Source organism: Tachyglossus aculeatus, chromosome 21, assembly GCF_015852505.1.
Source record: "Tachyglossus aculeatus isolate mTacAcu1 chromosome 21, mTacAcu1.pri, whole genome shotgun sequence".
Lineage (NCBI taxonomy): Eukaryota > Metazoa > Chordata > Mammalia > Monotremata > Tachyglossidae > Tachyglossus > Tachyglossus aculeatus.
In genome coordinates, this window is record NC_052086.1 from 4,018,474 (window position 1) to 4,045,969 (window position 27,496).

Here is a 27,496-nt window from a genome sequence, read left to right on the forward strand (position 1 = left end):
ATCTAGACTGTGAGCCCATTGTTGGGCAGGGACCGTCTATATATGTTGCCGACGTGGACTTCCCAAGCGCTTAGTACAGTGCTGTGCACACAGAAAGTGCTCAATAAATATGATCGAATGAATAATAATCCCCATTTTATAGATACGGTAGCCGAGGCACAGAGATGTTAGGTGACTTGCCCAAGGTCACAGAGCAGACAAGTGGCAGAGCTGGGAACAGAACCCAGGTCCTTCTGATTTGACCCTTCTGGAACTTTCCTAATTGCTTAGTGCAGTACTCTGCACGCAGTAAGTGATTAATAAATACCATAGATGATGAGGACGGCAAGCGCTCATAGATACCAGTGGCTGATTGAATGATCGAGATAACAAATAACAAAAGACGAGAGACAAATGCTAAATAAGACAGATGACAAGGCCTTTTCATAAAGGCACAATTGTAATGAGGAAAAAAAAATTGTCAACCACTACAGAGTTTGCTCCAACATTCAACAGACTATTTCAATGTCTAGTTTGCCTGCTTGGGAGTTTCTAGGAACAGACCAGCTACTTGCAGAATTTTATAGAGAATAAACACTTACTACAATGCTCTGCACAGAGTAAGGGCTCCATAAATCCGACCGATTGATTATGTTGTTGGCCTATTGGCTGGGCAGCAGGACAGGGCTAATGCCAGCCTTTGATAGTAAAGCCCAGGGATGTCATCAAGGATGTGTTAAAGTAGTATTCATTCCATTGTATTTATTGAGTGCATCCTGTGGACAGAGCACTGTACTAAGAGCTTGGGGAAGTACAATACAACAATGAACAGTCACATTCCTTGCCTGCAACGAGCTTATGGTTTAGAGAGGCAGACAGACATTAATGGAAATAAAATTACAGATATGTACACAAGTGCTGTGAGGCTGGGAGGAGGGATGAATAAAGGGAACAAGTCAGGGTGATGCGAAAGGGAATAGGAGAAGAGGAAAGGAGGGTTTAGTTAGGGAAGGCCGCTTGGAGGAGAAAGGCGTTCAGTAAGGCTTTGAAAGGCAGGGAGCATAATTGTCTTGGGCTATCTTGAGAAGCAGTGTGGCTCAGTGGAAAGAGCCCGGGCTTGGGAGTCAGAGGTCATGGGTTCGAATCCCAGCTCCACCACTTGTCAGCTGTGTGACTTTGGGCAAGTCACTTAACTTCTCTGTGCCTCAGTTCCCTCATCTGTAAAATGGGGATTGACTGTGAGCCCCACGTGGACAACCTTGATTACCTTGTATCCCCACCCCAGTGCTTAGAACAGTGCTTGGCACATAGTAAGCGCTTAACAAATACCAACATTATTATTATTATTATTATTATATGAGGAGGGAGGGAGTTACAAGCCAGAGGCAGGGCGTGGGCGAGAGATTGGCAGTGAGATAGGAGATTAAGGTACAGTGAGTAGGTTGGCATTAAGGAGCAAAGTGTGTGGGCTGAGTTGTAAAAGGAGAGTGGTGAGGTAAGAGGGGGCGAGGTGAGTCCCTAGAGCCATTGGTGAGGAGTTTCTGTTTGATGCGGAGGTGGATTGGCATCTGCCGGAGGTTCTTGAGGAGTGGGGAAACATGAGTGGGGACATAAGATTGATGGATTAATGGCAGTCAGTCATGTAGGGAGGGCCTGCCCAATCCAAGGCCCAACCAGCAGCGAAAGCCAGGCAATCTCATAGGCTATGTTATCTGCATTATGTGGGGCCCATCTTGTGCGGTCCCTTTTCAATCCCCACCCCCTCACAGGGCACCTCTCTCTCCCTGTGCCAGACTCGGCTGTGCCCTGTGCGAATGTCCCCTTCCCCCCCCCCCCATGACGAGGGAGGCAGCGGTCACTCCGGCTGCCCGGCTGACCTCTGCCCCCTCCCAGCTCATCCCCAGGCAGCCCGACTCCCCCGGCTCCTCACAAGATGGGCCCCAGCAGAGATCCTGAGGTAATACTAATAGTATCTGTGGTATTTAAGCTCTTACTATGTACTAAGCGCTGGGGTAGATACACACAAATCGAGTTGGACACAGTCCCTGCCCATGTGGAACTCACGGTCTTAATCCCCCTTTTTACAGATGCGGTCAATGAGGCCCAGAGGAAAGTGAAGTGACTTGCCCAAGGTCACACAGCAGAAGGGTGGCGGAGCAGGGATTAGAACCCACAACCTTCTAACTCCCAGAGCCCATGCTCCAGTAGCGGGGGTAGTCATATTTAGTATGCGTTTATTGGGCGCAGAGTGCTGCACAAAGCGTTGGGAAAAAGAACATGGGGGAAAAAAATGAAGGGGGTGAGTCAGGGACTGACTAGGTTGTGAGCTCATTCTGGGGAGCAATGTGTCTGTCTGCTACATTGTCCTCTCCCAAGCGCAAGTACAGTGTTTTGCACGTAGTAAGTGCTCAATAAATACGACTGAAGGATTGTTGGGGTGTCACAGAAGGAAATGGGACAAGAGGAGAGGAGGGTGTAGACTGGGAAGACCTCTTGGAGGATTAGCAGTGTAATTAGTGCTGTAACAACTGTCACTCCCTCTTATCTCACCTACGCCATCTTCGACCTTATCCGGGTGGCGCTCTTTACCCAATCTGGTCAGATGGGGCTTTTTGGGTTATTTCCCAACCGGGTGTTTGGTTTTTCAGCTTAAGACCTGACATGGATGAGCTGGGATTTTCTCACCCGTTTCCCCACCCTCCTTTCTTGGCCTGTATTTAATAATAATTGTGGCATTTGTTCACTGCTTACTATGTGCCAGGCACTGTACTAAGCACTGGGATGGATACAAACAAATGGGGTTGGGCACAATCCCTGCCCCACATGGGGCTCGCAGTCCTAATCCCCATTTTACAGATTCATTCTATCATATTTAACGAGCGCTTACTGTGTGTCGGGCACTATGCTAAGGACTTGGGAGAGGACAAAACAATGATAGAGACACATCCCCTGCCCACAACGAGCTGAGGTACAGAGAAGTCAAGTGACTTTTCCAAGGTCAAACAGCAGACAGGTGGCGGAGCCGGGATTAGATCCTTCCTCTCTTCCTCCCTTCAAAGCCCTACTGAGAGCTCACCTCCTCCAGGAGGCCTTCCCAGACTGAGCCCCCTTTTTCCTCTTCCCCTGCCCTACCTCCTTCCCCTCCCCACAGCACCTGTATATATGTTTGTACAGATTTATTACTCTATTTATTTTACTTGTACATATTTACTATTCTATTTATTTTGTCAATGATGTGCATCTAGCTTTACTTCTATTTATTCTGATGACTTTACACCTGACCACATGTTTTGTTGTCTGTCTCCCCCTTCTAGACTGTGAGCCCGTTGTTGGGTAGGGACCGTCCCTATATGTTGCCAACTTGTACTTCCCAAGCGCTTAGTCCAGTGCTCTGCATACAGTAAGTGCTCAATAAATACGAATGAATGAATGAGTGAATCCCACCTCCTTTGACTCCCAAGCATGGGCTCTATCCATCAGCTGTTACACTGTATTGGGTAGGGACTGTCTCTATGTGTTGCCAATTTGTACTTCCCAAGCGCTTAATACAGTGCTCTGCACATAGTAAGCGCTCAATAAATACGATTGATGATGATGATGTATTCACCCAAGCACTTTGTACAATGCTCTGCAAACAGGAAGCGCTCAATAAACACCATCGATTGATAGGATGCAACATCCTTGGAATGGTGTCTGGGTGCACTAAGTAGAAGTAGTAACTGTTAGGCTATTTATTAGACTCTCACAGACATCAAGCTCAAATCAGAAGGACCTGGTGGGTTCTGTTCCCAGCTCTGCCACTTGTCTGCTCTGTGACCTTGGGCAAGTCCCCTAACATCTCTGTGCCTTGGCTATCGTATCTATAAAATGGGGATTATTATTCATTCATTCAATCGTATTGAGCACTTACTGTGTGCAGAGCACTGTACTAAGCGCTTGGGAAGCACAATTCGGCAACATATAGAGACTGTCTGTACCCAACAACGGGCTCACAGTCTAGAAGGGGGGAGACAGACAACAAAACAAAACATGTAGACAGTCTACATGTCTTTTAGACTGTGAGCCCTCTGTTGGGTAGGGACTGTATATGTTGCCAACTTGTACTTCCCAAGCGCTTAGTACAGTGCTCTGCACAAAGTAAGTGCTCAATAAATATGATTGATTGATTGTCAAAGACCAAATAAATCTCCAGGCCCAAGTGCTGACAATGAGCCAAAATAAATTCAAAAGTGAGAGGTGGCTGGAGATTAGATAAGGCTTTATTATCAATAATATTATCATTAACAATAATAATGGCATTTAAGTGCTTACTATGTGCCAGGCTTTATTAGTACCTCCAGCCAAGTCACACCCCCTAAGAAAGCAGCAGCTCCTATCAGTAATGCCAACTCGCCCCTTTCTGCCCAAACCCCGGAGCCTCCCCTTTGGGAGTCCCCGGGCATCAAGTAACCGCTCCCCCACCCCCAGAAGTGACTTGACCAACACTGTCAACATATCGGGGGGACACGGACCCCAGAAATCATCCAGCCTCCAAGTGATGCCCAGCTGTCCGACTGTAGCCGCACCAGGTTGTCGGCGCCTTCCTGTTTCTAGTACATGTGGGTGTTTCGCTTCCGGCTGAGCTGCTCAGGACCAGAGGGTGTGTGTGTATCTGAGTGGGTGTGTATAATGCCAGGGGGACAAGTGGAGTGTGAGAGAGAGAGAGAGAGAGAGAGAGAGTGTGTGTGTGTGTGTGTGTGTGTGTGTGTAATGCTGGGAGATGTGATGTATGTGATTCATTCATTCAATCATATTTATTGAGGGCTTACTGTATGCAGAGCACTGTACTAAGCGCTTGGGAAGTATAAGTCAGCAACATATAGAGACAGTCCCTACCCATGTCGGGGGGGGGGGTGTGGGTGTGTGTGTGTGTAATGTGAGGTGTGTGGTGCGTGTTTGGGGATCTGTGGGCGGGGGGGGGGGGTGATGAGATGTGTGGTCCGTGTTTGAGGCTGTGTGGTGTGTGCGTGTTTGAGGCTGGGTGGTTTTGTGTGTGTGTGAGTGTGTGTAAGTAATGCTGGGAGGGTGTTGTTTGTGTAATAATAATAATGTTGGTATTCATTAAGCACTTACTATGTGCAAAGCATGCGTGTGTGTGAGTAAAGTTGCCCTGCCCCAAAGCCACTATTCCTGTTTTTCTGGTTTCCATTCCCCATCGAATTTCCCCACCTCATCCACCGCTCACCTAACCGCCTTGTTCCAGAACTGGAGATTCAATCAATTGAAGCTATTTATTGAGCACTGACCATGTGCAGAGCATGGACTGAGCACGTGAGAGAGGGCAATCCAACAGGATTAGCAGACATGTCCCCTGCCATAATGAACTTCCAGCCTAGAGGAGTTCACACCCCTAGATTCGCAGGAACAGGCAAATGACCCGAAGAGATCATGTAGTCCATCCCCCTGCCTTCGGGCCTCTTCACCCAAACCAGGCCATTGAGAAAAGTGAGACGCAGTGTGGCCTAGTGAAAAGAACCCATGCCTGGGAGTCCGAGGACCTGGGTTCTAATTCCTGCTCCGCCACTTATATGCTGGGTGACCTTGGACAAGACACTTCTCTGGACCTCAGTTACCTAATCTTTAAAAGGGGGATAAAAACGGTGAACCCCATGTGGGACATGGACTGTGTTCAACCTGATTAGCAGTACTTAGTACAATGTCTGACACATAGTAAGAGCTTAACAAATATCACTGAAAAAAAAAAAATGAAAATGTATCCTATTTATAAAGATCCCCCAGATTGCCATTACCTGGGGCCTCTTCCAGATGCTTACAGATTTCAAGGCTGGAAAATTTTTCCATGATCCTAACTCAAATCCCAAGTAAGGATAACACTACTAGCTGCGGTATCTGGTAGGTGCTTACTGCAGGCCAAGCCCTGTAGTAAGCGTTGGGGAAGATGCAAGATCAATCATCAGATCAGATACGGCCTCTGTCCCACACGGCAGTCTCAGTCTAAGAGGGTGAGGGAGAACAGGTACTGAATCCTCATTTTTCAGGCCCCGAGATCACACGGCAGACAGGTGATGAAGCCAGGATTAGAACCCAGATCCTACGACACTCAGGCCTGGGCTTTTTCCTCTAGGCCATGCTGACTTGAGTGAGAGCCTGAGTTGAAACAGGGCAGTAGTCCTGGCTTACCAGGTCCCATGATATAAGCCACAGTAGCCCAATGGACTCTTTTGCCCTGCCAAATGCCTAGGGGAATGTGAGCACTTAATACGTGAACGCACATATTACCAGTTAAGAGTAAGCTGGAAATACAGCCTCATTCACCCCATCTGCTCTCGAAAGACACGGAGGGATTTGGTTAAAGTAATTTGTTGTTACGGTATTTATTAAGCACATCAATCAATCTTATTTATTGAGTGCTTACTGTATGCAGGACACTGTACAAATCGCTTGGGAGAATTCAACACAACAGTATAACAGACACCTTCCCTCCCCACAACAAGCTCACAATCTAGAGGGGGAGATAGACATTGATATAAAATTATGGATATGGACGGAAATGCTTTGAGGCTGGGGGTAGGTCAGGGTGGCACAGAAAGGAGTGGGAAAAGAGGAAATGAGGGCTTAGTCGGGGAAGACCTCTTGGAGATGGGACATCAATAAGGCTTTGAAGGTGGAGAGAGTCGTTGTCTGTCGGATATGAAAAGGGAGGGCATTCCAGGCCAGAGGCAGGATGTGGTTGAGAGGTCGGTGGCGAGAAAGATGAGATGGAGCCCCAGTGAGTAGGTTGTTAGAGGAGTTTAGCGTGAGGTAGTAGCAGAGTAACGAGGTGAAAAAGGAGGAGGCAAGATGATAGTTTTAAAGCCCATGCTAAGGAGTTTCTGTTGGATGCAGAAGTGGATGAGCAACCACTGGAGATTTTTGAGGCGTGGGAAAGCACATGCTGAATGTTTTTTGTAAAAAAAAAAAAAAAAAAAAAATCTGGGCAGCGGAGTGAAGTATGGACTGGAATGGGGAAAGACAGGAGGCAGGGAGGTTCAGCAAGGAGGCTGGTACAGTAATCAAGGCAGGAGAGGATAAGCAGTAGTTTGGAGAGGAAAGGATGGATTTCAGCGATGTGAAGGTTAAACGGATGGATCGAGTATGTGGGTTGAAAGAGGGGTCACGAATAGCACCAAGGTTACAGGCTTGTGACACTGGAAGGATGATGGCGCTGTCTACAGTGAGAGGAAAAGTCAGGGGGAGGATAGGGTTTGGGTGGGAAGATAAGAAGCTCTGTTTTGGACATGTTAAGCACCTTAACTGTTAAGTGCTGGGGTAGACAAGGGGTATTCAGATCGGACACAGTCCCTGCCCCAAATGGGAGGGGGACAGTGGTGTCTTATCCCCATTTTACCAAAGGGGAAACTGAGGCGTGAGAGTTCAAGTGTCTTGCCCAAGGTCCCACAGCAGGCCTGTGGCAGAACAAGGAAAAATAATAGTATTAAGCGCTATGCACCAAGCACTGTTCTATGCACTAGGGTAGAGACAGGGTAATCAGGTTGTCTCACATGGGGCTCACACTTTTAATCCCCATTTTACAGATGAGGTAACTGAGGCACAGAGAAGTTAAGTGACTTGCTCAAGGTCACATAGCAGATGAGTGGCGGAGGCGGGTTTAGAACCCACAACCTCTCACTCCCAAGCCCATGCTCTTTCCACCAAGCCATGCTGCTTCTTGGGATTAGAACCCAGGACTCTCACACTCTGTCCAGTGAGCCCCACTTCCTGCCCTCATATTTCTAAAAGATCACGTAGGGCAATCTGCGCTCTGTCAATCACCCAACAGATCATATTTCTCAAGCGCTTTCTGTGTGCAGAGCACTGTACCAAGTGCTTGGGAGAGCTCATCTCCACCTGTCTCTACCAACCCGAAACCGGGATTTCGCCAAAGTTTCCAAACTAGAGGAAGGTGCCCTGGGGGCAGGGTGGTGTATTAGGGAATTTTGCAGAGGAGTTATGACTCCAAGTTGGGCTTTCCCATTTTAATATTGACTTGTGTGCCCCACAAACTATCATCTTTCTTGCGTCAGCATTTGCCTGTGTCCAATTACTAAGCACCCGCCTTAACAATCTACTTATTTGGGCCCATCATTTCACAAGTCTTGGCCAACCTAGAAGAGAATCATCTAAGTAAAAGCTAGGTGGCCCCAGATTTCTTCACCTGTTAAAAATCCAGGGCGTCTCGCATCCTGTATCTTTTCTGTCCCTCTTGGATGCCGGAGGCGCCGCCCACAAACCCAAAGGGCAAAAGACATTGTCCCTGTCCTTGGGAAAACAGATTTTCCCACCTACACTTTGAGTTTCACAAGCTTGAGTCCTTCCCGCCTCCATTCACTATCTTTTTGGCTGGAAGGGTAGGGCTGGGCTTGAGAATCTTCAAAGACCAAGATGGGTTTAATAAAAGAGACAACGATGGACCATGATAATTATAACAGTGGTAGATCTGACAATGACTCTTCCCCGCTTGGAAGCTTTATTGAAGGCCCATCTCCTCCAAGAAGCTGTCCCCAAGTCCTCCTTTCCTCTTCTCCCACTCCCTTCTGTGTTGTCCTGACTTGCTCCCTTTATTCATCCCTCCCTCCCAGCCCCACAGCACTTATGTCCACATCTGTCATTTATTTACTTCTATTAATGCCTGTCTCTCCCTCTAGATTGTAAGCTCACCTTGGGCGGGGAATATGTCAGTTTATTGCTCTCTTGTCCTCTCCCAAATGCTTACTACAGTGCTTTACACACACTAAGCGTTCAATGACTGAATGAATGATAATTATGGTATTTGTTAAGCTCTTACCATATGCCGGGCACTGTACTACTCATTGGGGTGGATACAAGCAAATAGGGTTGGACGCGGTCCCTGTCCCACGTGGGGCTCACAGTCTCGATCCCCATTTTACAGAGGAGGGAACTGAGGCACAGAGAAGTTAAGTGACTTCCCCAATGTCACAAAACAGACAAGTGGTGGAGCCAGGATGAATGGAAGAATGGTATTTAAGTGCTAACTGCATGCCAACCACTCTGCTAAGATAATCAGTCTCAGGGAGAGGGGGAATGGGTTATTTCCCCAACTCGAGCAAACTGAGGCACAGATCAGTTCAGGGATTTGATTAAAATCGTCTGGCAGACAAGAGGCAGCGTAGGATTAGACCCTGGTCTCCTGACTCCCAGCCCTAATCTCTTCCCCTAAGCGTTGCTGCTTCTCCATGCTTTGCACCCAGTAAGCACTCAATAAATACGATTGAGTGAATTAAAACAGTACACAGGTCCAGGAAGGGTACAGAAAATATCTCTTCTAAGTCTCTCTGCTTGTTGTGGGCAGGGAATGCATCTGTTACACTGTCCTCTCCCAAGCGCTTAGTACAGTGCTCTACACACAATTGTATTGACTGACTGACTACTGAAAAAGTTCTAAGTATTTTCAGGAACCAGACTGCCACGTTCCAAGGGTTTTTTGATTTGGGTTTTCGGGTTTAATTGCAGTTTGACTCCCAGCTGGCTGTTCTTTCCACCCACTTTCCCTAGGAACCGTGAACCATCCATTAATAGTACTTATTGACTGCTTGGGAGAGGGCTGTCCTGAGAGCCTCTGTCCTAAGCGTTTGGGTGAGGACAATACAGAACCTGGGTTCTAATCCTGGCTCTGCCGTTTGTCTGCTGTGTGACCCTGGGCAAGTTACTTCCCTTCTCTGTGCCTCAGTTACCCCATCAATAAAATGAGGATTATGAGTGTGAGCCCATGTGGGACAAGGGACTGTGGTCAACCTGAAAGCTCTGTTTCTACTCCAGCGCTTAGAACAGTGCCTGGAACATTGTAAGTAGTTAATAAATACACTAAAAAAATAAAAATACAACAGAGCTAAGAGAGACACAATTCCCTGCCCTCAAATTGCTCACTTTGGGGGCGGTGGGGGAAGGGGAGACAGATGCCCAAGTACATCACAGATAGGAGGAAGTAGGAGAATTTATAAGACACACACACAACTGCTTTGGGGGATTGTATATGCACTTCCCCCTTGTAGTTTCTTTAAATCTGAGAGGAGAAAATGGAAATTTTCTGGTTTCAGCCCTGAGCCAAAATGAACAGAATCCCCTCAGCTAATATACAAAAGAAGCAGTGTAGTATAGGGGATACAGCATGAGCTTGGGAGTCAGAAGTACCTGGGTTCTAATGCTGACTCTGCCACTTCAATCAATCAATCATATTTATTGAGCGCTTACTGTGTGCAGAGCACTGTACTAAGCGCTTGGGAAGTACAAGCTGGAAACCTATAGAGACGGTCCCTACCCAACAGTGGGCTCACAGTCTAGAAGGGGGAGACAGAGACAGAGAACAAAACATATTAACAGAATAAAATAAATAGAATAAATATGTACAAGTAAAATAGAGTAATAAATACGTACAAACATGTATACATATATACAGGTGCTGTGGGGAAGGGACGGAAGTAAGGCGGGGGGCATGGAGGGGGGAGGAAGGGGAGAGGAAGGGGGGGCTCAGTGTGGGAAGGCCTCCTGGAGGAGGTGAGCTCTCAGTAGGGCTTTGAAGGGAGGAAGAGAGCTAACTTGGTGGATGTGGGGAGGGAGGGCATTCCAGGCCTGGGGGATGACGTGGGCCGGGGGTCGACGGTGGGACAGGCGAGAATGAGGCACGGTGAGGAGATTAGTGGCAGAGGAGCGGTGGATGCAGGCTGGGCTGGAGAAGGAGAGAAGGGAGGTGAGATAGGAGGGGGCGAGGGGATGGACAGCCTTGAAGCCCAGGGTGAGGAGTTTCTGCCTGATGCGTAGGTTGATTGGTAGCCACTGGAGATTTTTGAGGAGGGGAGTAACATGCCCAGAGTGTTTCTGGACAAAGACAATCCGGGCAGCAGCGTGAAGTATGGATTGAAGTGGGGGAGACAGGAAGATGGGAGATCGGAGAGGAGGCTGATACAGTAACCCTTCTCGCGCTCCCTTCTGTGTCGCCCTGATTTGCTCCTTTTATTCATCACCCCCTCCCAATCCTACAGCACTTCTGTCCATATCCATCATTAATTAATCATGATGGTATTTAAGCGCTTACTATGTGCCAAGCACTGTTCTAAGCGCTGGGGTAGATACAAGGTCATCAGGTTGTCCCACGTGGGGCTCACAGTCTTAGTCCCCATTTTACAGATGAGGGAACTGAGGCATAGAGAAGTGAAGTGACTTGCCCAAAGTCACCCAGCTGACAAGTGGCAGAGTTGGGATTCGAACCCGCGGCCTCTGGCTCCAAAGCCCATGCTTTTTCCACTGAGCCACGCTGCTGCTTCTATTCATGTCCGTCTCGCCCTCTAGACTGTCAGCTCGTTGTGGGCAGGGAATGTGTCTTATCTCATTCTACTGTCCTCTCCCAAGCGCTTAGTCCAGTGCTCTGCACACGGTGAGCGCTCAATAAATACGATTGACTGGCTGAGCGCCTACTGGGGAGGGAATATGAGCAAAGCTGCCACTCCCATGACCTGCGGTCTTCGAAGCTGGTCACAGCCCAATAGCTCTGGAAACTCCCCGTCCGGTTTGAAACACAAAGCCAGCGGAGAGGGGATAAGTTACAGAACTTCAGTAGCTAAAGAGGACAAATAAAAAAAAGATTCAGCTACAAGCATTCTGTACTCATCAAAGAATCAGGTCACGGGCTACCTGGCAGAAAAGGTGGGGGGAGGGTATTTTAGTGGCATTTGTTAAGCACTTACTATGTGCCTGGCACTGTACTGAGCGCTGAAATTAAAAAACTGAAATTGAAAGACCAGGATGGTTTCCTGTGCTGTCAGTCGGTCAGTCCATTATATTTATTGAGCGCCTCCTGTGTGCAGAGCACTGTGCTAAGTGCTTGGGAGAATTGAAATAATAATAATAATAATGGCATTTGTTAAGCGCTTACTATGTGCAGAGCATTGTTCTAAGCGCTGGGGGGATACAAGGTGATCAAGTTGTCCCACGTGGGGCTCACAGTCTTAATCCCCATTTTGCAGATGAGGGAACTGAGGCTCAGAGAAGTTAAGTGACTTGCCCAAGGTCACACAGCGGCCATGTGGCGGAGTGGGGACTCGAACCCATGACCTCTGACTCCAAAGCCCGTGCTCTTTCCAATGAGCCACACTGCTTCCCAGGATGGTTTCCTATGCTGTCAGTCGGTCAGTCCATTATATTTATTGAGCGCCTACTGTGTGCAGAGCACTGTGCTAAGTGCTTGGGAGAACTGAAAGACCAGGATGGTTTCCTATGCTGTCAGTCCATTATATTTGAGCGCCTACTGTGTGCAGAGCACTGTGCTAAGTGCTTGGGAGAATTGAAAGACCAGGATGGTTTCCTATGCTGTCAGTCGGTCAGTCCATTATATTGAGCGCCTACTGTGTGCAGAGCACTGTGCTAAGTGCTTGGGAGAACTGAAAGACCAGGATGGTTTCCTATGCTGTCAGTCGGTCAGTCCATTATATTTATTGAGCGCCTACTGTGTGCAGAGCCCTGTGCTAAGTGCTTGGGAGAGTACACTATAACAGACACATTCCCTGTTCATAACGAGTTTACCTCCTGAAAGGATGGAGAGCTAAATGGGCTAGTTACAGGCTGGGAACGTGTCTGCTCATTCTGTTGTATTGTCCTCTCCCAAGCACTTAATACAGTGCTCTGCACATAGTTAAGTGCTCAGTAAATACCACTGATTGACCGGTTGTTTGGTTAAGCTATAGGATTTTTTCGAGGCCACAATCAGTGCTTCCAAATATTTAGAAACAAAGACCTGCGAAGCAGCATGGCCTACATCAACATCAATCGTATTTATTGAGCGCTTACTGTGTGCAGAGCACTGTACTAAGCGCTTGGCACTGTACTAAGCCTGGCGGATAGAATCCAGGCCTGGAAGTCAGAAGGACCTGGGTTCTAATCTGTGACCTTGGGTAAGTCACTTCACTTCTCTGTGCCTGTCATCTCGTCTGTAAAATGGGGATGAAAACTGTGAGCCCCACGTGGGGCAAGGACTTTGTTCACCCTGATCAACTCCTGTCCACCCCAGCGCTTAGAACAGCTCTCGACCCATAGTAGGCACTTAACAAATACCATTATTATTATTATTACTATTTTAGCTGATCCACTTGAAGCCTTCCTGTATCACTTTCCACCTCTGGAGAAATAACACAACCTAGTCTGCCCTGGTGGAAAAAAAGCACCGGTCTAGAAGTCAGGAGACCTGGATTCCGGTCCCTGCGTCGCCCCTGCCTGCTGTGTGACCTTGGGTTAGTCATGTAACTTCTCTAGACCTCAGTTAACTGGCCTGTCAAATGGGGAAAAGATTCCCACCCTCCCTCTTGGAAAAGGAGCTCCAAGTAGAATGGGGACCATGTCCGACCTGATTACCTCTCCCAGAGCTTGGCATGTATTAAATACTTATTCACGCCCATAAATAGTAACATCCTGAGCCACGGTAAGCAAGCTCATTTTCCTGCAGCTACCACTCACTTCTGAACGTCAGACACTCACCCTCCAAAGAATGAATCCGATTCATTTTTTTTGTGTGGTGTTTGTTAAACACTTACTATGTGCCTGGCACTGTTCTAAGCGACGGGCCAGATACAAGCCAATCAGGATGGATTCAATCCCTGTCCCACATGGGGCTCACAGTCTTCATCCCCATTTAACAGATGAGGGGCCTGAGGCCCAGAGAGGTGAAGCGACTTGCCCACGGTCACCCAACAGACAAGTGGGAGAGCCAGGATTAGAACCCTGGTCCTTCTGACCCCCAGACCCGGGCTCTATCCATCTATCCTTCTGCTTCTAATGCTCCATGAGGGTTTTTGAAACACAGCATCTTTCTGTAAAACATGCCTCGGGACCTTGGTCTTTGAGTTAGCATCCGAAACAGTTTTTTGCAACTTTGCCAAGATGTTCTCTTAGTCCCGGGGAACTACGGCCTCGATTTCCAACCTCTGAAAAGTCCCAGGTTCTAGTGGGCAGATAGGATGGACAATCAATAAAGGTTTTCATACGGTGATTAACCCTCATTAAAGCAGTTACATAAAGAGCTTCTGTTTTCAGCAAGATCACCCCATAGTACTCCAAACACGCAAAAACACAAAAGAGCCTTGTGAGGAGAGAAAGAGTTACACAGTTCGTGTTCTCTTTTCAGCTGGACTGTAAGCTCCCTGTGGGCAAGAAACGTGTCTACCAACTCTTGTTCTATTGTCCTCTCCCAAACGCTTAGTACAGTGCTCTGCACAAAGTAGGCACTCAGTAAATACAACTGATTGATTCAGCGTGACTCAGATGATCCCAGAGGGCTAAGTCTTTAAAGGGAGGGGAAATATTGAAACTAAGGGCTAGAAATCCAGCTGAGAATCCAAAATATGAAAAAAAAATCAACAGGTTGTCTCACGGAGATGCCAGCTTTAAGGGCATTGATGTGCTGTTTGTGGTTCTAGAAAGACTGAGGTTCTCATCGTGGCTCCGCCACTTGTCTGCTGGGTGACCTTGGGCCAGTCACTTCATTCTCTGGGCCTCAGTTACCTCATCCGGAAAATGGGGATTGAGACTGTGAGCCCATTTGTGAGACAGGGTTGTGTTCAACCTGCTTAGCCTGTATCTACCCCAGCGCTCGGTAGAGTGTCTGGCACATAGTAAATGCCTAACAAGTCCTACAAAATAAAAAATCTAGGTACTCCCAGGGGGCTAAGACTTTAAAGGGAGGCGACGTATTGAAACTAAGGCTGTTGGAAATCCAGCTGAGACTCCACAATATGAAAAAAAAAAAATCAAGAGGCTGTCTCGCAGGAAGGCTGGCTGAGTATTAAGGGCTACGCAGTATTCTGTCTGATACTGGAAATAAAAAAAGTGCAGAGGAAACAATTCTTTGCATCCCAAGTTTAGCCACTCCAGACAGGAAAACAAACTCAACAGACAATTCTAGATGCCGCAGAAGGAGACCGCGTGGGAGCTTTAGGGTCGGCTAGTTCTCAGATCCCTACTTTACTTTCCAGGGCGGGTATCAGATCTGCTATTTTGCTCTCCCGAGCCCTCAGAACTGGGCTCCACACACAGTAGGAACCCAATCGATGCTATAGATCGATCGTCTGATTGATCTAGAGGAAAATCTCTCTGCCGGTCAGCGTTCCTGGGAAGTGGTGTCTCTAAAAGACCCAGAAACTTCTCGCGGGATTAAAATAAATGGTGAATGGCTTTAGTTCAACAATAGGACACCTTATTTAAAAAAAAAAAAAAAAAAAGACCAAACAAAAACGTTTTGTTTCCGGGTTTAAATTGATCAATCGACTGAACACTATATACAAAGCAATGTACTATGTGTTTGGGAGAGTACAATGCAACAGAGTTGGTACAGTGCGGGCCTGTTAGTCGGAAGGTCATGGGTTCTAATCCCAATTCTGCCACTTGTCTGCTGGGTGACCCTGGGCAAGTCACTTCATTTCTTGGGGCATATTTATTTTTAATATTTATTTAATAAATAAATAAATATTTATTTATTTATTATCAATCATATTTATTGAGCGCTTACTGTGTGCAGAGCACTGTACTAAGCGCTTGGGAAGCACAAGTTGGCAACATATAGAGACAGTCCCTACCCAACAGTGGGCTTATAGCCTCAGTACTCTCATCTGTAAAATGAGGATGGAGAATCAATCAATCGTATTTATTGAGCGCTTACTGTGTGCAGAGCACTGTACTAAGCGCTTGGGAAGTACAAGCTGGCAGAAGGACTGTGTCCAACCTGATTTGGTTGTAACTACCCCATCGCTTAGAACAATGACTGGCATATAGTAAGCGCTTAACAAATGCCAGAGTTATTATTATCATTATTAAGTACCTTTATGCAGTTGCATGTGTACACCTTTAAACTCTGTTGCTCCCACCTGTCGTTTATTTTAGCATCTGTCTCCCCCACTGGTTTGTCAGCTTCTTGAGGGCAGGAATCGTGTCTATGAACTATTTATTCCCTCCCAAGCTCTCAGTACAGTGCTCTGCACAAAGCAGAGAGCAAATTTGAGGGCAGGGATGGTACCCGTTACCTCATACTCTCCCAAAACTCAGTACAGCGCTGTGCCAATAAGAGAGTGTAAGCTTATTTGTGTGTGTGTCGGGGCGGGGGGTGCCTACTACCTCATTCCCTCCCGAGCACTCAGTACACTGCTCAGCACACAGAGTGTAAGCTTCTTGAGGGTGGGGATTACGCCTTCTATCTCACTCTCCCAAGCGCTTAGTACAGTAGATTGAAAGCTTCTCGAGGGTGGAGATGAGCGCCACGAACTCTACTGGACTCTCCCAGGCTCTTAGCCGGGGCTCTGCCCAGAGTGAGCGCTCAGTACATACTACTGATGAATCTTTTCTCTTTTCCCCTGGCCAGAGGAGGTCCGGATGGGGTGGGGTACGGGGGGATGGCGGGGATCGTTCCCCCCAGGACCAAACCTGGCTGGCTCCAGGACCTCATTGTGGGCAGGGATTGCTTCTCTCTCTATTGCTAGATTGTAATAATAATAATATTTATGGTATTTAAGCGCTTACTAAGAGCTAAGCACTGTTCTAAGCGCTGGGATAATAATAATAATAATAATAATGGCATTTAAGCGCTTACTATGTACCAAGCACTGTTCTAAGCGCTGGGGGGGATACAAAAGTAATCAGATTGTACCACATGGGGCTCACAGTCTTAATCCCCATTTTACAGATGAGGTAACTGAGGCACAGAGAAGTTAAGAGTTATGGAAGCAGCGTGGCTCGATGGAAAGAGCCCGGGCTTTGGAGTCAGAGGTGGTGGGTTCAAATCCCTGCTCCGCCGCTTGTCAGCTGTGTGACTTCGGGCAAGTCACTTCACTTCTCTGGGCCTCAGTTCCCTCATCTGTAAAATGGGGATGAAGACTGGGAGCCCCTCGTGGGACAAATTGATTACCTTGTATCTCCCCCAGTGCTTAGAACAGTGCTTTGCACATAGTAAGCGCTTAACAAATACCAACATTATTATTAATATTATTATTAAGAGACTTGCCCAAATACAGGGAAATCAGGTTGTCCCACATGAGGCTCACACTTTTCCCCCATTTTTTACAGATGAGGTAACTGAGGCCCAGAGAAATGAAGCGATTTTGCCCAAGGTCACATAGCAGACAAGTGGCGGAGGCGGGATTATTAATAATAATAATAATAATAATAATAATGACATTTATTAAGCGCTTACTATGTGCAAAGCACTGTTCTAAGCGCTGGGGAGGTTACAAGGTGATCAGGTTGTCCCAAGGGGGGCTCACAATCTTAATCCCCATTTTACAGATGAGGTAACTGAGGCACAGTGGAGCCGGGATTTGAACCCACATCCTCTGACTCCCAAGCCCGGGCTCTTTTCAAGTGCTTAGTCCATTCTCTGCACATGGTGGGCGCCCAATAAGTAGGATTGAATGAAAGAGTGACCTGTGAGGAGTCGCTCTTCCCTGGTGGAGCCGGGATTTGAACCCACATCCTCTGACTCCCAAGCCCGCGCTCTTTTCAAGTGCTTAGTCCATTCTCTGCACATGGTGGGCACCCAATAAGTAGGACTGAATGAAAGAGTGACCTGTGAGGAGTCGCTCTTCCCGGCTGGGCTCCGGGAAGGACCGGACAAGGACCGGTCCGGGACCAAACCGGGGAGGGGCCGGGAAATTTGGGGGGACTTTTCCGGGAGCCAAACGGACCGTGTCCAGGACATTCCCTGGAGCGGCCTTTCCGGATCCCATCCGGGACCCAACTGGGCCGGCTCCGGGGCTCAAGAGAATCAGGATGGCCTAGGGGTTAGAGTCTGGGCCTGGGAGATGGAAGATCTGGGTTCGAATCCCACCGCCACTTCATTCATTCAATCGTACTTATTCATTCAATCCTATTTATTGAGTGCTTACTGTGTGCAGAACACTGTAGTAGGCGCTTGGGAAGTACAAGTTGGCAACATTATTGAGCGCTTACTGTGTGCAGAGCACTGTACTAAGCGCTTGAGAAGTACAAGTCGGCAACATTATTGAGCGCTTACTGTGTGCAGAGCACTGTACTAAGCGCTTGGGAAGTACAAGTCGGCCACAGTGAGAGCTTACTGTGTGCAGAGCACTGTACTAAGCGCTTGGGAAGTACAAGTCGGCCACATTGAGCGCTTACTGTGTGCACAGCACTGTACTAAGCGCTTGGGAAGTACAAGTTGGCAACATTATTGAACACTTACTGTGTGCAGAGTACTGTACTAAGCGCTTGGAAAGTCCAATTCGGCAACAGCCCCCCCACCCCCTGCCTTACCTCCTTCCCTTCCCCACAGCACCTGTATATATGTCTATATGTTTGTACGTATTTATTACTCTATTTATTTTACTTGCACTTATTTATTCTATTTATTTTATTCTGTTAATATGTTTTGTTTTGTTGTCTGTCTCCCCCCTTCTAGACTGTGAGCCCACTGTTGGGTAGGGACCGTCTCTATAGGTTGCCAACTTAGACTTCCCAAGCGCTTAGTACAGTGCTCTGCACACAGTAAGCGCTCAATAAATACGATTGAATGAACGAACAGATAGAGACAATCCCTACGCAACACCGGGCTCACAGACTAGAAGCCTTACCTCCTTCTCCTCCCCACAGCACCTGTATATATGTATATATATTTGTACGTATATATTACTCTAATTTGTCCATATTTATTCTATTTATTTCATTTTGTTAATATGTTTTGTTTTGTTGTCTGTCTCCCCCTTCTAGACCGTGAGCCCGCTGTTGGGTAGGGACCGTCTCTATATGTTGCCGGCTTGTACTTCCCAAGCGCTTAGTACAGTGCTCTGCACACAGTAAGTGCTCAATAAATACGATTGAAAGAAAGAAAAGCGGGGCGGGGGGGCCCAGGGGACAGACGACAAAAACCGAACAAGTGTTTGCTGGGTGACCTTGGGCAAATCAATTCCCTTCTCTGGGCCTCAGTTATCTCATCTGTCAAATGGGGATGAAGACTGTGAGCCCCACTTGGAACACCCTGATAATCAGCGCTTAGAACAGTGCTTGGCACATAGTAAGCGCTTAACAAATACCATCATTACTATTATCAGTATTCATTCTGATAATCTTGTATCTCTCCCAGCGCTTAGAACAGTGCTTGGTGCATAGTAAGCGCTTAACAAATACCATCATTATTACTATTATTATTAATTCTGATAATCTTGTATCTCCCCCAGCGCTTAGAACAGTGCTTGGCACATAGTAAGCGCTTAACAAATACCATCATTACTATTATCATTATTCATTCTGATCATCTTGTGGTCTTCCCCAGCGCTTAGAACAGTGCTTGGCGCATAGTAAGCGCTTAATATTATCATTATTCATTCTGATAATGAATAATGAATTCTTTTAGACTGTGAGCCCACTGTTGGGTAGGGACTGTCTCTATATGTTGCCAATTTGTACTTCCCAAGCGCTTAGTACAGTGCTCTGCACATAGTAAGCGCTCAATAAATACGATTGATGATGATAATCTTGTATCCTCCCCAGCGCTTAGAACAGTGCTCTGCACATAGTAAGCGCTCAATAAATACGATTGATGATGACGATGATGATGATAATCTTGTATCCTCCCCAGCGCTTAGAACAGTGCTTGGCACATAGTAAGCGCTTAACAAATACCATTATCATGATTATCATTATTCCTTCTGAAAATCTTGTATCTCCCCCAGGGCTTAGAACGGTGCTTGGCACATAGTAAGCGCTTAACAAATACCATCATTACTGTTATTATTCCTTCTGAGAATCTTGTATCTCCCCCAACGCTTAGAACAGTGCTTGGCACATAGTAAGCGCTTAACAAATACCATCATTACTATGATCAGTATTCATTCTGATCATCTTGTATTTCCCCCAGCGCTTAGAACAGTGCTTGGCACATAGTAAGCGCTTAACAAATACCATTATTATGATTATCATTATTCCTTCTGATAATCTTCTATCTCTCCCAGCGCTTAGAACAGTGGCACATAGTAAGCGCTTAACAAATACCATCATTACTATTATCATCATTCCTTCTGATAATCTTGCATCTCCCCCAGCGCTTAGAATGGTGCTTGGCACATAGTAAGCGCTTAACAAATACCATCATTACTATTATCATTATTCCTTCTGATCATCTTGTGGTCTCCCCCAGCGCTTAGAACAGTGCTTGGCACATAGTAAGCGCTTAACAAATACCATTATCATGATTATCATTATTCCTTCTGATAATCTTCTATCTCTCCCAGCGCTTAGAACAGTATTTGGCACATAGTAAGCGCTTAACAAATACCATTATCATGATTATCATTATTCCTTCTGATGATAATCTTGTAGCTCCCCCAGCGCTTAGAACAGTGCTTGGCACATAGTAAGTGCTTAACAAATACCATCATTACCCCTTCTGATAATCTTGTATCTCCCCCAGCGCTTAGAACAGTGCTTGGCACATAGTAAGCGCTTAACAAATACCATCATTACTATGATCATCATTCCTTCTGATAATCTTGCATCTCCCCCAGAGCTTAGAACAGTGCTTGGCACATAGTAAGCGCTTAACAAATACCATCATTACTATTATCATTATTCATTCTGATAATCTTGCATCTCCCCCAGCGTTTAGAACAGTGCTTGGCACATAGTAAGCGCTTAACAAATACCACCATTATTACTATTATCATTATTCCTTCTGATCATCTTGTGGTCTCCCCCAGCGCTTAGAACAGTGCTTGGCACATAGTAAGCGCTTAACAAATACCATCATTACTATTATCATTATTCATTCTGATAATCTTGCATCTCCCCCAGCGTTTAGAACAGTGCTTGGCACATAGTAAGCGCTTAACAAATACCACCATTATTACTATTATCATTATTCCTTCTGATCATCTTGTGGTCTCCCCCAGCGCTTAGAACAGTGCTTGGCACATAGTAAGCGCTTAACAAATACCATCATTACTATTATCATTATTCCTTCTGATCATCTTGTGGTCTCCCCCAGCGCTTAGCACAGTGCTTGGCACATAGTAAGCGCTTAACAAATACCATCATTACCCCTTCTGATAATCTTGTATCTCCCCCAGCGCTTAGAACAGTGCTTGGCACATAGTAAGCGCTTAACAAATACCATTATCATGATTATCATTATTCCTTCTGATAATCTTGTATCTCCCCCAGCGCTTAGAACAGGGTTGGGCACATAGTGAGCGCTTCCAGATAGTGTTATTACTGTGATGATGATGATGATGCGTCCCGCCCTTTGGGCTCACCGAAGAAGGGCGGCAGGTGGGAGACGGCGTCCAGGAAGGGTCCGGTCTCGATCTGCTTGTCGGCGGGCAGCGGCCTGAGCAGGTGGTCGGCCAGCAGCGCCATGGCCCGCTCCTCCTCCGGGAGGCCCTCCGGGCTGGGGACCCCCGCCCCCCACTCCGCCGCCGCCACCGTCCTCCCCGCCGCCCGCCCGGCGACCCTCTCCCACCCCTCCTCCCGCCGCCCCTAATCCCAGCCCCCGCCGCCAGGACACGCCCCCCGGGGAACCCCCCCGACCAATAGGGACCGCCCCCGCCGCCCCGCCCGCCAATCACAACCGCGGCGCCCGGAATCCCGCCCTCCTATTGGCGGGCGCGGGACCCGCCTGGATACACCCCCTGGGGAACCCCCGACCAATGGGGGCCGCGCCCGCCGCCCCGCCCGCCAATCGCAACCGCGGGACCCGGAATCCCGCGCTGCGATTGGCTGGCGGCGGAACCCGCCGGGCCACGCCCCTTGGGGGGGGTACCTCCCCGTCCCGTGGGGGCCGCGCCCGCCAATCGCAACTCAGGGACCCGGAATCCCGCGCTGCGATTGGCTGGCGGCGGAACCCGCCGGGCCACGCCCCTTGGGGGGGTACCTCCCCGTCCCGTGGGGGCCGCGCCCGCCAATCGCAACTCAGGGACCCGGAATCCCGCGCTGCGATTGGCTGGCGGCGGAACAGGCCGGGCCACGCCCCTTGGGGGGGTACCTCCCCATCCCGTGGGGGCCGCGCCCGCCAATCGCAACTCAGGGACCCGGAATCCCGCGCTGCGATTGGCTGGCGGCGGAACGCGCCGGGCCACGCCCCTTGGGGGTACCCCCTCCCCGACCCGTGGGGGCCGCGCCCGCCAATCGCAACTCCGGGACCCGGAATCCCGCGCTGCGATTGGCTGGCGGATGAACCCGCTCGGCCCGACCCCCTCCCCTCCCCCGGCCCCGTCGGGGCACGCCCCCTAGGGACCCCCGACCAATGGGGACCGCGACTCCTCCCCGCCCGCCAATCACCTCCCCGGGACTCGGAAGCCCGCGCTGCGATTGGCTGAAGCGGCGAGGCTCGGTGGAGAGAGCCCTCTTTCGTTCATTCATTCATTCATTCATTCATTCAATCGTATTTATTGAGCGCTTACTGTGTTTGGTTCTGTTCTCTGTCTCCCCCTTTTAGACTGTGAGCCCACTGTGGGGTAGGGACCGTCTCTCTATGTTGCCAATTTGGACTTCCCAAGCGCTTAGTACAGTGCTCTGCACATAGTAAGCACTCAATAAATACGATTGATGATGATGATGATGTGCTAAGCGCTTGGGAAGTACTAAGCCGCTTGGAGAAGTAGCGTGGCTCAGTGGAAAGAGCCCTCTTTCGTTCATTCATTCATTCAGTCGTATTTATGGAGCGCTTACTGTGTGCAGAGCACTGTGCTAAGCGCCTGGGAAGTACTAAGCTGCTTGGAGAAGCAGCGTGGCTCAGTGGAAAGAGCCCTCTTTCGTTCATTCATTCATTCCGTCGTATTTATGGAGTGTTTACTGTGTGCAGAGCACTGTGCTAAGCGCCTGGGAAGTACTAAGCCGCTTGGAGAAGCAGCGTGGCTCAGTGGAAAGAGCCCTCTTTCGCTCATTCATTCAGTCGTATTTATTGAGCGCTTACTGTGTGCAGAGCACTGTGCTAAGCGCTTGGGAAGTACTAAGCTGCTTGGAGAAGCAGCGTGGCTCAGTGGAAAGCGCCCTCTTTCGTTCATTCATTCATTCAGTCGTATTTATTGAGGCTTACTGTGTGCAGAGCACTGTGCTAAGCGCTTGGGAAGTACTAAGCTGCTTGGAGAAGCAGCGTGGCTCAGTGGAAAGCGCCCTCTTTCGTTCATTCATTCATTCAGTCGTATTTATTGAGCGCTTACTGTGTGCAGAGCACTGTGCTAAGCGTCTGGGAAGTACTAAGCTGCTTGGAGAAGTAGCGTGGCTCAAAGGAAAGAGCCCGGGCTTTGGAGTCAGAGGTCAGGGGTTCAAATCCCGGCTCCGTCACTTGTCAGCTGTGTGACTTTGGGCAAGTCACTTAACTTCTCTGGGCCTCAGTTACCTCATCTGGAAAATGGGGATGAAGACTGTGAGCCCCTTGGGACCACCTGATCACCTCGTAACCTCCCCAGCGCTTAGAACAGTGCTTTGCACGTAGTAAGTGCTTAATAAATGCCATTATTATTATTACAAGTTGGCAACATATAGAGACCCAACAGTGGGCTCACAGTCTAGAAGATAATGATGGTGTTTGTTAAGCGCTTACTAAGTGCAAAGCACTGTTCTAAGCACTGGGGGGGATACAAGGTGATCAGGTTGTCCCACGTGGGGCTCACAGTCTTCATCCCCATTTTACAGATGAGGTAACTGAGGCTCAGAGAAGTTAAGTGACTTGCCCAAGGTCACACAGCTGACAAGCGGCAGAGTGGGGATTTGAACCCATGACCTCTGACTCCAAAGCCCAGGCTCTTTCCACTGAGCCAAGCTGCTCTCCTCTTGGGAATTTGAAGTTGTGGGTTCGATTTCCCATTCCCCTGCTTGTCAACTGTGTGACCTTGGGCAAGTCTCTGACCGTCTCTCTATGTTCCCGATTTGTACTTCCCAAGCGCATAATACAGTGCTCTGCACACAGTAATCGCTCAATAAATACAATTGAATGAATGAAAGCCACTTCACTTCTCTGGGCCTCAGTTCCCTCATCTGTCAAATGGGACTGTGAGCCCCACGTGGGATAACCTCATTACTTTGTTTCTACCCCAGTGCTTAGAACAGTGCTTGGCACATAGTAAGCGCTTAAGAAATGCCATCATTATTATTATTACTCCCCCCCCGACACACACACACCTTCGAAGCCCTATTGAAGGCACATAAAAATAATAATGATGGGATTTCTTAAGTGTTTATTATGTGCCAGGCCCTTTTCTAAGCGCCGGAGTAGATACAAGATCATTGGGGCTCACAGTCTTAATCCTCATTTTACAGATGAGGGAAACGAGGCCCAATGAAGTGACTTGTCCAAGGTCACAGAGCAGACAAGTGACAGAGCCAGGGTTAGAACCCATGACCTTCTGATTCCCGGACCGATGCTCTATCCACCATCTCCTCCAAGAGGCCTTCCCAGATTAAAACCCACTTTTCCTCAACTCCCACTCCCTTCTGCATCGCCCCGACTTGCTCCTTTTCCTCTTCCCCCTTCTCTCGGCCTCACGGCACTTAATGTCGATATCTGTCATTTCTTTATTTATATTGATGTTGGTTTACTTGTTTTGATGTCCCCCCACCAATGGAAGCTCATGGTGGGCAGGGAGTGTCTCTCTATTGTATTGTACTTTCCCAAACACTGAAGCAGCGTGGATCAGTGGAAAGAGCAAGGGCTTGGGAGGCAGAGGTCATGGGTTCGGATCCCACCTCCCACCACATGTCTGCTGTGTGACCTTGGGCAAGTCATTTCACTTCTCTGTGCCTCAGTTCCCTCATCTGTAAAATGGAGATTAAGACTGTGAGCCCCACATGGGACAACCTCATCTCCTTGTGTTCCCCCCAGCGCTTAGAACAGTGCTTTGCACATAGTAAGCACTTAACAAATGCCAACATTATTATTATTAAAAATACTATTGAAGGAATGAATGAATGAATGAATAGGATAGAAAGAGCAAAGATTCTTTTGAAATGTGCTGTTGGAGAGGCTTTGGCAAATCCCGTGGACTGCCCGAAAAACAAACAAATGAATTTTACAGCAAATTAAGCCAAAATGGTCTTTGGAAGTCTAAATGACTCGAATCACATATTTTGGACACATCAGGTGGACTCGTTCTCTGGAGAAGATGCTACTGCTAGGAAAAGTCCTGGGAAAACATGGAAGAGGCAGGCCAGCAGCTAGATGGAGAGAGACCATAACAACGATAATGGAAGAACTGTCAGAAAGGTTACGGATTATGGCAGAAGGCAGGACATTCCAGGGAAAATAGATTCATAGAGTCTCTATGAATTGGAAATAACTCGACAGCATTTGATGATAATAATAATAAATGTGCTGGGTACTGTTGTAAGCGCTGGGGTAGATACAAGGTAATTGAGATGGACATAGTCCCTGTCCCACTTGGGGTTTACAGTCTTAATCGCCCTTTTACAAATGAGGGAACTGAGGCTCAGGGAAGTGAAGCAATTTACCCAAGGCTACACAGCAGACAAGTTAAGCATCTACTATGTGGCAGGTACTGTACTAAACACTGGAATGGATTGTCAGGTTGGACACAGCCCATGTCCTCTAGACCATAGCTTCGTTATGGGCAGGGAACGTGTCTGCTAATTCTGTTGGGTTGTACCCTCCCAAGTGCTTAGTACAGTGCTTTGGTGAATCAAACTGGTGAATGCCATCGATTGATTCATTGATGGGGTTCACAGCTTTAATCCCCATTTTATGGGTGAGGAAACTGAGGCCCAGAGAAGTGAAATGACTTCCCCAAAGTCACACAGCAGACAAGTGGCAAAGCTGGGATTAGGACCCAGGTTCTTCTGACTCCCAAGGCCCGGGCTCTATCCATTAGGCCACACTGTTTCTCTAGTACAGTGCTCTGCACACAGTAAGCGCTCAATAAATACGATTGAATGAATGAATTTGTGTTACAATGGGCAGTCCATCAATCAATTGATGATATTTATTGAGCACTTACTCTATGCAGAACTCTCTACTGAGCATTTGGGCAAGAACAGGGAAACGTTCTGCTAATTCTGCCATATGGTACTCTCCTGTGCACAGTAAGAGCTCAATAAATACCATTGATTGATTGACAACAGAGTCAATCGACATGATCCTTGCCCTGAAGGGGTGATCAACGGTATTTTTGAGCCCCTGGTGTGTGAAGGGCACTGTACTAAGCACTTGAGAGAGTACAATAAAGTAGCCATGATCCCTGCCCTCAGGAGCTTACGGTCTACTGTGTGCAGAGCACTGTACAGTTCTGTCTCACATGGGGCTCACAATCTAAGCGGGAGGGAGAACAGGAAGTGAATCCCCGTTTGACAGATGAGGAAACTGAGGCACAAAGAAGCAAAGTCACACAACAGGCAAGTGCTGAAACCAGGATTAGAACCCCGGTCTTCTGATTCCAAGGCCGGGGTAGGCCACTCTGCTTCCCAATTAGTTGAGCTGCTATAGTGTGAAGAGCCCTGTCATAAGTGAAGCACCGTAGCCTAGTGGATAGAACACTTGTCTACTGCGTGACCTTGGGCAAGTCATTTAATTCCCCTGGGCTTCAATTTCCTCATCTGTAAAATAGGTGCTTGGCCTGATGACCTTGAATCTCCCCCACTGCTCAGTACAGTGCTTGGCATATAGTAAGTGCTTAACAAAGCCCAGTGATGGCTATTATTAGGGAGGTATGTGTTAAAGATCGCATACAGTTTGCAGATGATTGCATCCTAAGGAATTCAGGTTGAGGTGCGTGGATGAAAATTCATCTTTCATTTGGGTGGAATCAGGACAGACCGTAGAGAAGGTGGGATTTGAGGAGAGATGAAGAAAGCAGATTTAGAGTGAGGCGGTTTTGTTGCCCTCTCCCAAGTGCTTGGTGCAGTGCTCTGAGCATAATAGGTGCTCAGTAAATCCCACTGATTGATAAACTGATTGATTGAGGTTGTTTTACGTAGAAGAGATGGATGAGGAGGAGTTTCAGGGTCACCTGGAGAGGTTTTCTTGGGAGGGGCAACCGTGACTTCTAGCCCAGGCTCTGACTTGCCCCGTCAAGTTAAATCTCCCTGGTGATAATGATCCAGGCTCCAAATTACCCTGTCACTTCCACCCCACCCAACCTCAATGCCCTACGTAAAATCCAATCACCACCACCACCCAATTTCAAAACTCGCTGGATTTCCATCATTCCACAGTGCGGTGACAAGTTGCTTCTCACGCATCGAATCTCACCGTCAGCTGCACAAAGCGCATTGACCGCTCAGTCAGTCATATCTATTGAGCGCTTACTGTGTGCGGAGCACTGGGCTAATCACTTGGCAGAGTACAGTAGAACAATACAACAGGTACATTCCCTGCCCACAAGGAGCTGACAGTCTAGAGAGGGAGATGGACGTGAAGAGAAATGATAGAGAGGAACATAAGTGCCGTGGGGCTGGGAGGGGGGATGAATAAAGGGAGGCAGTCAGGGTGACGCAGATGGGAGTGGGAGAAGAGGCATAGTTGGGGAGGGCC

At 47.9% G+C, this 27,496-nt stretch overlaps 1 protein-coding gene across 1 annotated transcript in view; it reads right to left on the reverse strand.

Moving 5' to 3' along the window:
• LOC119942750 (glycolipid transfer protein) overlaps nucleotides 1-21,403 on the reverse strand; it is a 34,725-nt gene extending 13,322 nt beyond the window's left edge. Inside the window, exon 1 of the mRNA XM_038763671.1 lies at nucleotides 21,270-21,403. Within this exon, the coding sequence (XP_038619599.1) occupies nucleotides 21,270-21,372 (103 nt within the window). The 5' untranslated portion in view covers nucleotides 21,373-21,403. The remainder of the gene's footprint in view (nucleotides 1-21,269) is intronic.
• Nucleotides 21,404-27,496: the final 6,093 nt, after the last annotated feature.